General features: G+C 49.8%; 1 protein-coding gene across 1 annotated transcript in view; it reads right to left on the reverse strand.

The window, feature by feature from the left end:
- Positions 1–13,983, reverse strand: part of CAPN10 (calpain 10) — an 89,598-nt gene that overhangs the window by 66,415 nt on the left and 9,200 nt on the right. The window contains exon 2 of the mRNA XM_078668145.1: positions 835–966. Within this exon, the coding sequence (XP_078524271.1) occupies positions 835–966 (132 nt within the window). The remainder of the gene's footprint in view (positions 1–834; positions 967–13,983) is intronic.

The raw sequence follows: 13,983 nt of genomic DNA on the forward strand, positions 1-13,983 counted from the left end.
GCTATCAATTCCAATATACTAAAACTGCAGAACCAAAACACTTCCTATGGGCATTTCACTCTCTCTGGGTCGAGCAGCTGAGACTTATTGTAGGCTGTGGATGGGGTTAGAATCTCATAATACAATCTAATAATTCAATTAATATCACTTAACTTCAATGTCTAGTCAGTGCTATAACTTCAAAGAAGAAAAGGTGGTTTTATTTACATTAACGAAAAAAAAATGCATAAATACAACAAAAACAAAGAACTAGAAGATGCCCGCATCTGCGGAGGAGAAGAAATGGCCTTGAAATAGGTTCACCTGTCCTAAGCGTGCATTATTGTAAAATACTTTCATATGAAAGAATGTTATCTTATGGGTCTTGTAGGGAAATCCATCTTTTTGTACCTGTCCCTGGACTGTGAGCAGTTTATGAACCTGGACAGGTGATCTTAGAGCTATGGACAGTAAGGACCCGCTAAACTGCACTTTACTGCATGTGCCTTTCCACAAACTCAGTAACTGTTTTGGTGAATTTAAATTGTGTAGTTGCCTTTTCTGTGAATCCGCCACAGCTATGCAAAAACTATGCCGATCACAAAAAACAGAGCAAACACCCCAGGTGGATACAGTGTGGTACTCACAACCCATCTGAAAGGGGACCTTGTGTCAAAATGCAAAGAGAAAGTAAAATCAGTAAGCAGATAATGGTTTCTTTAAGGGAAAATAAAGGCCACTAGGAAAATGAGCACATTAGTATGCGGGAAGACAATCATCAGGACGTGTTCAAACTCTACAATGATATGGTTCATGATCTGGAAAACCAGGACAGTGCACTTTAACTTAGCTCACCTGAGCCCTTAGATGTTCACTCCTTTGAAGGATAACGCATGCGCACAGGAACCAGCAATCTCCAAGAATCCCCTGCTTCACCTGCCCCTCTTGTGGTTTATCTGGAAATAAACGAGGATTGGAACAAATGTCCTACAACAAAACACAGCTACATATTACTATAATAAAGTTATATTGCTTAATCAGTAACATTAATACAAGTCTTCAACTAAAAACATGTGGGAAACGATCTCTGTATACGAGAAAGATGCAATTCTTATTTCACAATATGTTAAAAATGTGATCAAAAATTGTTTCTGAATAGGTAAAAAGCTGCATAAATATATGGAGACATTATACATTAGAGAAATAGTAGGCAAACAACTTTGGAAGGATGGGCAATTTTAGGGGGAGAATATAGGAGAAAGGCCTTCCCAGTTAAACAGAAGTGGGAAAGGATCAGAAAAAGGACATGCTAGTTTAGAAAGTGCATGAGGATGGAGAGACAAAACTTATAAGAGGAAGGGCTAACTTAGAAAAGAAAGGGAGAAGTGGTGAAGCATTTTTTGGTAGGAGGAAGGGACATTCTTTTTGCGATAAGGAAGGGATTTTTTTGTCTATTATTTTTTTTAATGGTGAGATAAATACTTTGAGCAAGGTGGTGTACCAGTTCTGCATGGTGTTCCCTATTATCCATGTTGCATACTGTATGTGCCAAATCACTGGAATGGAGGTTATGGAATGTTATGATGGTAAGTTTTGGCAGATCGGCTTTTGGTTTCACGGTATGCTGGGCCAAGCAAGAGACGACATCGGCTCCTGGTCAGATGCAAATGTAGAAATTATTCTTTTGAAGAAACGTACTAAGTAGATAGAGCTTGTACTTGTTAACTAGGAATAAAACTGCCTAGATGAACCTCCAAGCATCAGGACTCTTATTACTGGATGCCTTGCAGGACCAGGGTGGTTCATAGATAAACTGCACCTATACTTAAAAAACATGAAACCCTGAACTCATATATAAATATTTCGATAGGGATGCACATGTGAAAGTAATCTTTCCTGTGTAATGTGTTTTTTTTAGAAGTCACACCTCACCTATCTAAAAAATATTCAGAAGAGAAAAATTGGATGGTACCAGTGTTCATAAGCACTGGCTTATTATTCTGATCTCCAACCTTCAAATGAACATATCTAAAATATAAAGCACTGGTTTTACATGGGGGGGTAAATGAGTATTGTTGGAGGATAACTTAAAAATAAAGAAAAAGACAGGCTCATCTTGGCAATGAAAAAGAGCTCTTTACTGTTGCAGAAGGGAGAGTGGCAAGTCCACACAAGTAAATAGTCGGTCCCAAACTGCTGCTATGCAGTTCTAACAGTGAATTACTTGGGAATTACACATTGATTCTGAAGAAACATGAAGTCACTTGTGACCCTGGACTTTAACCTAATTCTCTACACATCCTTTATTCCAGGTCTAACAATGCTTAACAGACTAAGCAAGCATTCTTCGACGTTCAAACGCATGTGTATTTGGGTTGAATGCATGTAGGTTTGTGTGTGTGCTTATCATTGTACTAATAAGACCTCTTGTCAGATTCCCGGTGTTCTTAGCCAATTCAATTCTCCTGCTCCTATTATCTAATCATGTTCTCAATCTATTAAAAAACACAGAATACGTGCCGGTGTGCCAAGGCCATAAATTCCTTTAAGCTTGCTAAACACGAGTGTTCCTTTAACTATGACCTTACAGGTCATGCACTCTGTTCTCAAGCAAACTCTTCACCTCTTTCTCATCAGCACGAGGTTTCGGCCTGCACTGCTCGTCTATCACCTATAGCTGCGTAACGCTCTCTACTGATGTTTGTTGTTGCGGGGTGTTTTCACGTTTCATTTCTTACATAACAATATGCCTAAAAAATATTTGGAAGGAATGAATTGCATCAAAAACAGATTTGTCATTTTAGAAGAGTTTGTGAAATTTTTCAAAGAGAATGAACAACTTGGATAATGTGGTTATGGAAAACGTGGAACATCAAAACTTATTTAGGACGAGATAAGATAATACTTTTTCAGAATAAGAGCTGTTAGGATCAGAAATACTTTCAAGGGAGATGTATGTTTGAGTAAAACATACATGAAACAAAAGTGAAATTTAGCATAAATATTTTACTGTAAAAGTCGAAAAACAGGCAAACATTTTTAGGGGGGTATTTCAGGGGCATTTCAAAGGAAGAAGATGATGTGGCATAAAACCCAGAGCTGCTTACTTTGGAGCTGGTGATCCAGGTTAGAGTCTCGGCATCGGCTCAACATCCTGCGATTGTGCGCAAATCCCTTAATCTTGTTAAACAAAATAGAGAGTGAGGGTTTTTCAAGGGATACTCCTAGTCCCCCTGGGATACGAATCAGAAACAAATAAAGGAGTAATCCTGTGGATATAAAATATCTACGAGATGAGGAAAGACTTTTTTTGACCGCCACTATCACTTTTTTAGATATAGACACCACAGGTCAATCTAACCTAATTTGGAGTCTCACATTTGTTTTTAAGCATGCTCTTATTGCTCCATATTAAACTTTTATTTTTTTATTTATTTTTTAAAAACCTTTATTTAGCAAGAAAAAGAATACAATTACAAGCCTACAACCCTCTGGGCCGGCCAGTGACACATCTGAAAAGCAGTATAGCATTACACAGCTCATCAGCCGACAACCAAGGGTCCGGCAGCAATGGTGCACGATATTGATCAAATCTATAACGATAAGATATGGAAAGGTTCCATTTTTTAATCAAACAAACAAAAACATCAAAGAAAAGAGGAAAACGAGGCTGTACCCTAAATTGTTGCGTCTGTTCCATACGATACGGGGAGGGGCAATCAAAGACAATATGGAAAGCAGGAGAACCCCCAGGAGATAAAGAAGGGTGTGGGGAAGGGGGGACCCAAAGCCAGAAACATATCAATAATGTGATACAGGGGGGAGCCGAAACGCATAGTCAAGGGGAACAAGGAGTGTCAGGGGGATCAATGAAGGGGGGATCACATATCTCCCCACGGTATGAGTTCCATTGGTCCCATATCCTACCCCATTTTTGGGCCTGCCACGGGAGATATAAACAATCTTCTCTCTGAACATGCACCAGTCCATAGTTTCTCCCCATTTGGAGACTGATGGTGCCCTCTGAGATCCCCACAACTGCGCAATGTCCCTTTTCGCAACCATGTTTCCCAGTGTAACCCACCGAGTCTGAGCAACAGTGCAATCGTTCGGTTCCCATATTTTCAATAGACAGCGCCTGACTTCAGGTCGCAACTCAACAGTCGTCACCTCACTCATCACCGCATGCACGCTAGTCCAGAAAGACACAACATCCGGACATTCCCATACGATGTGGAGGAAGGTGGCAATCATACCACAGCCACGTCGACACAGTCCATCCTCAGAAAAACCCATATGCATCAGTCGCGGACCCGTGACATATACTCGGTGCAGAATCTTCAGCTGAACGAGTCGCAGAAGCGCAGGAATCGCGACCTATGTGGGAGAGGATATCGCAGCCTGCCAATCCTCATCATCCAGTTCCAGCCCATCTTTAGTCCAGGCACCACGAAGCTGAACAAGCAAGTCTGATCGACTATTGATAAGTTTTTTATAAATAAGGGAGATAGTGCTGTCTGGAATATGTCCGTCCAGCACCCTGTCTTCCAGGGGGGAGCTCTCCGGAATATCGGAACCGGACGGAAAAACCGACCCAATGGCATGACGAACCTGGAGGTATCGAAAATATTCCGAGTCATTCAAACTGTATTCCTGTTTCAATTCATGCGAAGGTCTTAACTCTGTTCTTAACCCAGAGGTCACCTACCTTGCTGATTCCGATGGAGTCCCACCTATCGAAACCCTTGGACGTCCACAATTCACCAAGCCTCTCCGCGGCAAACAGAGGGGTCGCCCTGGACAGCTTGTCTACCCACCCAGTAGCCGCGGTCGCGCTGCCCCACACCCGCACAGCCACTTCAGTGGGTCCCGTCAAATTCTTTCTAGCGCCCCGCGAGTAGAGAGCCCTGTAATAATCTCCCCTGGGTAACAGCCACCGGTCCATCCCGAATGCAGGATTCGGGACTGGACCGTACATGGCATGGTTCACAGCGCTCAGTTGTGATGCCCAGTAGTATCTTCTAATATCCGGTAACGCTATGCCCCCATCGTACCAGGGCAACGTAAGCTTAGCCAACGCAATACGGGGTCGGCCAGCCCAAACCAGCTTTCTCTGGAGGCACTCGATTTCACGAAAGTAGCTAGCCGGCACTAGATCAAGTGTGTTTTGTACGGCATACAAAAAACGGGGGAGAGACATCATTTTAAACAGGGCCGCCCGTCCCAGGGGGGACAAGGGTAGACCACACCATGCAGCGACGTCCGACCGAAGCCGGGCGAGTGGAGGCAACAAGTTACGCTCATAGCGTATCACAGGGTCAAGTGAAATATGGATCCCTAAATACTTAAAGCCAGCACTAGAGACCGGGATCGGGCATACTCGGGGCAGAGAAAGAGGATCACCGGTCAGCGGGAAGATTCACGACTTGGACAAATTGATAACCAACCCGGAGTTACGTCCAAAGGAACTCAAAACATCAAAGAGGACTCCTAGCGACCTACGGGGGGACGTCAGGTACAATAAAATATCATCGGCATACAATGATATACGATCTTCGAAGTCAGGGGACCACCGAATACCCTTTAGTGAAGGCTCCCAACGGAGCCAGGCGGCAAGGGGCTCAAGCGCAAGTGCAAATAATAGCGGTGACAAAGGACATCCCTGCCTCGCCCGAGAACAAAGGGCTCCGAGGCTCTACCGTTAACCACAACCTGCGCCAACGGCTGCTCATACAATAGTTTAACCCATGCAATAAACTTCGGACCAAAACAGAATTTAGCAAGAGTAGCCCACTCAACCGTATCAAAGGCCATCGAGGCATCAAGAGAAACCAAGATGGCCGGCTCGCTAAGAGACCCCGCCCTCGCGATGACGCCGTGAAGACGACGAAGATTGAGCGCAGTATTACGTTGGGGGATAAAACCAGACTGATCAGGGTGAACCAACTCACTAATCACCGTGACCAGTCGGTTTGCCAAAAGTTTCGCCAATATTTTGGGTTCAGCATTCAAAAGTAAGATCGGGCGATACGATGAACAGCGCTCGCGGGGTTTGCCATCCTTAGGGATAACCACAATAGAGGCCAGCCTCTGGTCCCTGGGAAGGAACCCAAGGTCTCGCGATGCCGCAAACATACGAAGCAGATACAGCGCCATTTTATCCGGGCATAGCTTGTATAACTCAACCGGTATACCGTTGGGACCAGAGGCCTTCCCCGAGCGAAGGGAGCGTATAGCGAGCGTAACCTCATCAATGGAAAAATCAGCCTCCATTAACACCCCGTCCGACTCCGAGAGACTAGGCAACTCTAGATCACGAAGCAGCAAGTGCGAGTCCTCCTCCAGCATGCTCGAAACCGGCGCGTATACAACCCGAAAGTGCTGGGCAAACACCTCAACTATCTCAACCGGGTCCACGACTCGCGTTCCATCAACTTTCTCAACTACAGGCACAACACGATTCATTCTGTCTCGCTTATCCAGCCAAGCAATCAACTTCCCCGCCTTATCACCCACATCATACAGACGCCCCCGCTGCACACAAAGCGTTGCCTCAGCCGAGTCAGTCACCAAGGCCCTGTAATCAGATTGCTTAAGAGCCAAGACATGCAGTTTCTCGGGTGTAACCCCAGCTTCCAACCGTTCCTCCAATACAGCAATCTCAGACTCCAAGTTCACCACCTCCTCATTTTTGCACCTCCTCTCACCAGCAACCAAAGACAGGGTCTGACCACGGATCACAGTTTTATAAGCCTCCCATAGGGAGACCAGGGAAGACACCGACCCCTCATTTTCAGTAAAGTAAAAGTCCATACACTTGACCACCTCAGATCTGATTTTGGGGTTCTGAAAATGCCATGGATTGATCGGGGCAATCCGGCCTCCAGCCCCCAAGTGTATATCGTTGTGGAGCCATAGCGGGGAGTGATCCGAGATTCCTCTAGCCAAATGTTTGATTTCACGCACCGAGACCAACTGCACCACCGGCACAAGGATATAATCAAGTCTCGAGAGACTTCCATGGGCTCCCGAGTGGAAAGTATACTGAAGCCGGCCAGGGTGCAGTTGCCTCCAACAATCTGCCAACCCGAAGGTGTCCAAGAATTTCCCCAGCTAAAGCTGCGATGTAGGGAGGAGCCTGGGAGGGCTACGGTCACTCTCCCCATTCACCACAGAATTAAAGTCTCCACCCACCACTAGCAAGCCATCGGGCAAGCCCAGAATTACCTCACCCAAGTCGGTGAAGGTAGTAGACTGCAGGCCAGGCGGAACATAAATAGACAGTATGGAAATCAACTTCCCTTCCCATCTCCCCATAATAGCTGCGTAACGGCCTCTATCGTCCAACACCGTGTCATCTATCTCCAGGGGGAGGGAGTTCCTAACCAAGATACCAACCCCACTCGATCCAGAGGTGAAGCCGGAATGGGCCACCAAACGGTAACCACGTCTGTTCATTGCATGACATGTATTGCCCACCAAGTGGGTCTCCTGGAGCAGGACCACATCCGGGGAATATCTCTTCAAGTATTGTAGTACAATCCCACGTTTTATCCTGTCCCCAAGACCATTAACATTCCAGCTCAACACCCTAAGTCCCCCGCCCCCCATCCCAGAAGAAAACGGACCGCTCCCCCCACCTCGAAACAGCCACATGATAGCAAATGTAAAACAAAGCACAGCCTAGAAACAAACAAAGAGAAAGGAACCCCCCCACCACCCCCAGTGAACCCATCAAACTCAAACCCCCCTCCCTGCACCCCAGCGGTAGACCTAAAAGCCACCCCAACTTGCAGTGTGCCTGTCGCCCCATTAAACTAACCTACACAAAAGAGAGAAAAGTCCCCAGAGGAGGAAGATCCCCCAAACCCCCCCCCACCCCCGGGCACATACACCATAACAGAACATAGTCTCTGAGCCACTGCCATAGGATCAGGCTCGCCGATGTAGACTCACTGCCCCTGGTCCTCCAAACCTCCTTCAGCGCCTCTCGAGTTCTCCGGGCCCCCATGGCGCGTCGATAAAGTGTCCAACCAGTCACTAACCACCTCGGGGCGGTCGAAGAAGAACGCACGCTCTTCATGCTCAATCCTCAGGCGGGCCGGGAAAAGCATAGCATATTTCAGCCCCAGTTCTCTGAGGCGCCTCTTCACACCCGTGAAGCCCATACGTTGTTTCTGGACTGCCTGGGTGAAGTCCGGGTAAAAACTGATCGATACGTTCTCATATTTAGTGGGACCATTCGTTCGTGAAGCTTGTAGGATAGCGTCTCTGTCACGGAAATTGAAAAGCCTGGCAATTATGGGTCGCGGAGCGGCTCCCAACTTTGGCTTACCACCCGGGACACGATGAGCTCGCTCCACTGCAAAGAATTTACTTAGGCCTTTTGGTGCCAAGTGTTTCAGCACGAGGTCCTCCACCAGGATATCAACAGGCAAATCAGCAGAGTTCTCCGGGACACCCACGATGCGGACGTTATTGCGTCTGGCCCGGCCCTCGAAATCTTCCAGCCGATTGGCGAACAGATCACAAGTAGTCCGAAGATTGCGCACTGTGGTCTGGAGATCCGAAACATCCGTGGTCAAACTAGCAGTCTTGATATCAAGGGATTTGACACGCTCGTTGGTTTTCCCCAGGTCCGCTCTGATGAGGGTGACATCGATCGCCACGTATTATCCTGGCCGCCAAGGTTTCATATTGCTGGCCCATGGTGGATTGGACACTCGCAATAGCGCCCATAATGTCCTTCAGAGTTGGCTCCTCGTTTTCAGGAGTACCATCACCAGCTTCCTCTAGGGTACCACTCGACCCGCCCGGGGAGCCCCTAGGTCGAGTAAATCGATCGATGGTCTGAGAGTGGGCGACCCCCCCTCGGGACGGGCCTCTAGCGGTGCGCCTCTCGATGACCGCCCTGCCCGCCATGACGGGCAATGAGCTCCAACGGGATCTGTAGGATTTAGCCAAAACGATCTCCGTCTCGGCGAGCTCGGAACGGCGAGAGGATAGGGACACAGCGCTGGCTGAAGGTTAACAGCGAGAACAGAGCTGGAGTGCCGATCGGCGACTGGGCGTTCACAACAGCGACCAAAAACGAAACCGAAAGTACACCAGGGGCAGAGGGCGTGGCTCATCAGCCGTTGTTGTTCAATTGCCACCTGGGTACCTCGGGGACTCAAGCCCCCGGCTGGCATACGATGTAGGCCTCGAATTCCAGAGTGCAGCAAGTCCGACATCCGGCGGCCAAATCGATGTTTGAAAAAGACAAGGACATCAGCAGGGCATCAATAAAAAGTACCCGTCGTCATAATCAGGATCATTCGCAGGATAGTCGCGGGAGGCGGAAAGGGTCTAGGGAGCCCTTAGCTCACGCGTCCATCTTGGAATCGCGCGAAGCTCCTCCCTCCATATTAAACTTTTAGGTAGTTAAATAAAGACGATTTTTTTTTAAGATTCTTTTTATTAAACCCAAGGCAGGGTTACATTGTCATGATCATACATTGAGAATGAATTACATGTTCTCATTAACATCTTCAGTCTGAAGTTTTTTTTTATTATAACTCAATCGGCAGAAAGCCTAAATCCCAGTCCGCCCCGTGCGTAGGTGTCCAACTGCAATAAAGACTACTTCTAACCCCACCTTTTCACTCACTTACACCACTGTTGTGAATAATCCTGTTCCACTGTAATCAGGTGTTGAAGCACATCCGAGTGGCATTCGGCTACTCGGGTGGGACCCCAATGATGAAGCATGTGACCAACTAGGTTGGTGAGTGAGGGGTCTTTTTAGAAAAGGAAGTCTTTCCTTTTTAGGTCTCGCCTCTCAATGCGCATGCGCATTGAGCGGAGCGAGACTATAGGGGCTTAAACAGACTTTAACTAACTGGCGATTTGATGCTGTGCCCGTGCGCTTTTAGGTCAATGCGCAAGCGCATTGACCTAAAATGCGCGTGCACAGCATCAAATCGCCAGCCATCTGTTCCCCAGCAGCTCTTCCCGCTCCGCCCCACAAGCTTCCCCCAGCGTGCGCTCTGCCTCAGCCGCACTCCTCCCACACCTTTGAAGTGAAGCTTAGCTTCCCTTCAAAGGCCCCTGCTGCTTCACATTATTCACTGTCGTCAGGCAGGGTCTCTCCCTCATCGCCGCTCTCCCCGCTCTGCCCCCTGCTGCGGCCGTGTCGCATTTCTCCTCCCCACAGCAATGCCCTCCGTCTTGTTTTCATTAGTTGTGTTTGTGCCTACAAGAGTTCTGCAGCATGCGGCTGTAATGAAGAGATCTACTCTTTAAATACATTGCTGTGTCTGGACAGTGCATGCACAGAGACTTCACACTGTAGGAGTTTCACCCCTCTTCACCTCCTAAACCCTGATTTTATTGCTGCACAAAATTGGTTTGCTTGGATTGACATTCTGAAGGCTAGTACTGATAAAAGCTTTTTTAATGGATTTAAAGGAACAGCGTGCCGTCCGTCACTGGCCCCCACTCTCATATTGTTTGTTGCTGTGAACACCATGTAACGAAGTACAGTCCCAGGGGAATTGAAAAGATACTATATTTACAGGATTCCCACAGACTTTTACTACATCGCCCTGCCAGGGCTGCAGCTGCTCGGCATGGTCTGCCCGTGCAGACTCAACCCACCATACCCCGAGCTCTGGCTTTTCAAGCTAGTTTGCAGGAGGAACTCGCTTCTTGGTCTCCCTCTCCCCATCTCCCCCTCTGCCTGCTCTCCTCTCTCTCTCCCTCCCTCTCTCTCCTCCGCCCTTCGCTCTCGCCCTCCCCCTCTCTTCTTCCCCTCCCTCTCTCCCTTTCCCTCACTTCCCTCTCCTCTCTCCCCGTCTCCGTCTCCGTCTCTCTCTCCTCTCTCCCCCTCTCTCTCCTCTCCCCCTCTCTCTCTCTCCTCTCTCTCTCTCTCCTCTCTCTCTCTCTCCTCTCTCTCTCCCTGCTCTCTCCCTCTCCCTGCTCTCCTTTTTCTCCCTCTCCCCCTCCCCCTCTGCCTGCTCTCTCTCGCACCCTCTCTCCCTCCCCTCTCTCTCCCCTCCGTCCTTCGCTCTTGTCCTCCCCCTCTCTTCTTCCCCTCCCTCTCTCCCTCTACCCTCTCTCCTTTTCCCTCTCTCCCTTTCCCTCACTTCCCTCTCCTCTCTCCCCGTCTCTGTCTCTCTCTCCCCCTCTCTCTCCCCCTCTCTCTTCTCTCTTCATCTCTTTACCCTCTCCCTCTCCCTGCTCTCCTTTTTTTCCCCTCTCCCCATCTCCCACTCAGCACCACCATAGCACCACTCTGCAACACCACAGCACCACTCTGCAACACCACAGCATCACTCAGCGCAAACCACAGCATCACTCAGCGCAAACCACAGCATCACTCAGCGCAAACCACAGCATCACTCAGCGCAAACCACAGCATCACTCAGCGCAAACCACAGCATCACTGGTTCAAATATGTTCTCTCAATGTTTCAAGCTTTATTACAAATGGCAAAAAAGATGTTAACATTTCACTTCTGTTCTTATATTTTCGTCACAATAAAATACACTGAACATAATCTTCACTAAAGTTATTTACAAAAGTTTAGGCTATTGCCATTATAAATTGCAATCACTTTTATTTGAGTAATAATTATTTAAAAAAGTTAAAAGCCGGGGCGTGGCTAGCGGCCAGCATGGCGACAGCTTAGTTCGAGAGCTCCTGAAGGCACTGTGGCCTAATCATTAATCCGGCACTTTTATCCGGGACATCACCCACCCGAAGCGGCGGCGGTCGGGTCCGGGGCGGCTACACCAGGTGAAATTCTGAGTGCCGCCGAGGTCCGGAACCCGCCGAACCAAGCACTGACGCGTGAGGGCCTGTTGACGGAGGAGAAGCACCGGCCTCGTGTGCCCCTTGAGCCCCGGCGGAAGTGAGTCCAGACCGGCCTGCGGAGAGTAACGCTGCCCGGAGCCCCACTGGGAACTCGCACTCGCCGAAAACTGTCACCGGAGCAACGGAGGTGCCCTCTGACCAGCAGCAAACTACTGTGGACCCCAATCTGCCTGCCGGTGTTGGCGTGAAGCAGCGGCGGAGACGAGAGGAAAGCGGGGGCGAGGGAGAGACGAAGCGGCCACGGGACGCGGTGAGCACCCCCCCCCCCCTCCGGCCACATCGTGCGGGACTCACGTCTGCGAGATCCGACGGAGGGACCTCGCCTGATCTGACCCCCCCTCCCGGGGTAGGTGCATCTGAGTGCGCGAGCGGTGAGCCGACAGCCGGGAATACTGGTGCCCCCGGGGGACGGCTCAGAACACCACTGCACCGCGTGTGACCGCGGACAATACTGATAGCACCCGAACAACCTGGCACACTAGAGGCTGAACTGGCGGTCCTGACCCGCTAATAATAGCACGGCCACACAGTGGGGGGCACCCTGCAGAGTCCCCGACCTCCTCTCTGACCACGACAACGTTGACTCAAGCTGAGGGTACTGAGTGTGTCTGGTGTGGTGCTACGTCTGGCCACATGCAGCCTGAACCCTGACCGGGAGTACTACCGTGCCTCCCTCCTGTCCACGGCACAACCACTGCCTGCCAGCGACGCAATACTTTGCCCACCGGACATAGTGAATTAGGACATCAAGATCGTTACAGCCGTTTCGGCGGCCTTCCGGGCGGCGGCCACACTCAGACGCACAGGGGCTGGCCGGTGGTATCCTGCACTAAAATCGGTGTGCCTGCGCTGGGGGGTATAGAAAGACTCCTGCCCAGCTGAGTGTATTATCGGACTACGCCCCCGCCTGCAGTCCCCTGGCATACGTATTGAGTGGAGCAACAATAGCCTTCAGCGATCCGCGACGAACCGGAGGAGGGACCCGATCTTCACGAGTCTCAACGCCATGGCGGGCAAAGGCACCAGGAGTGGGGCTACACAGGTCAGACTGGACAAATTTGCCTACAGCCAACACGGACAGTCACAGCATAATGGGCGCAACTCCACGGGTGCCACCCCGGCGGCGGAAGGGTCCGCAAAAATAACGTTGGAGGACATTATGAACACCCTTACGGAAGTCAAGACAACTGTGGGCTCCATTTCCTCTGAAGTCACGCTCCTGCGTGCGGACTTTCACAAAATGGCTGAAAGAGTGTCCCAGGTGGAGGTAGTCACAAAATCGCTGGTTGAAGACACGTCCGAACTACAGATTGCCATGGAACGCATGGAAAAAGTCACCAAACTCCTGCAAGACAAGTTAGACGACCAAGAAGGGCGTTCACGAAGAAACAACGTACGTATCCTTGGTCTTCCGGAATCGGAAGGGAAGGGGGCCATGGACCTCTACGTCGAGGACCTCATCAAGAACAAACTGAAACCTAAAGGACTATCCCATTTCTTTTCGGTGGAGAGAGCACACAGGGTTCCGGGCGGGCCCCCTAAACAGGGAGCGACGCCAAGGCCTGTGTTGGCGAGACTCTTCAATTTTAGAGACAGGGATGCAGTCCTGCAGGCGGCAAGGGTCTCCCCACCTGTTAAGATTCAAAATGCGACTTTATCCTTCTTCCCGGACTACACGGCAGAGGTGGCCAGACGCCGCAAATCGTTCATGGAGGTAAAGAAAGCACTGCGAGACAGGGACTTGCCATACTCCATGCTGTTTCCCGCCAAGCTACGGGTAGTGGCTGATGGAAAGACGTGGTTCTTCGATAGGCCTGAGACTGCTCACGACTGGCTGGAGGGCTGGCGGCAGGTGGGACAACGTCACCGTCCACGCAAAGATCGGACTAATCATCGCAACAACACGCCATTGGACGACCAGTCCGACCCTCCGCCTCACCGCGAAGACACGGCGGTAACGGAGTCCGACTCGACACAAGATCCGCTGACCCAGGGCGACCAACACTGATCTGAAGATTGACTGTCAATGAGATGGCCTGGGGATGCCGCGCCGGGCCTTGGACTTGATGCCGCTGAGTAGGGTGGGCACATTTAGTGCCTGAAGGGGCCTCACCAACCCCACGAGCAAGTAAGATAGTTGGGGAAGGA

Source organism: Lissotriton helveticus, chromosome 11, assembly GCF_964261635.1.
Source record: "Lissotriton helveticus chromosome 11, aLisHel1.1, whole genome shotgun sequence".
NCBI lineage: Eukaryota > Metazoa > Chordata > Amphibia > Caudata > Salamandridae > Lissotriton > Lissotriton helveticus.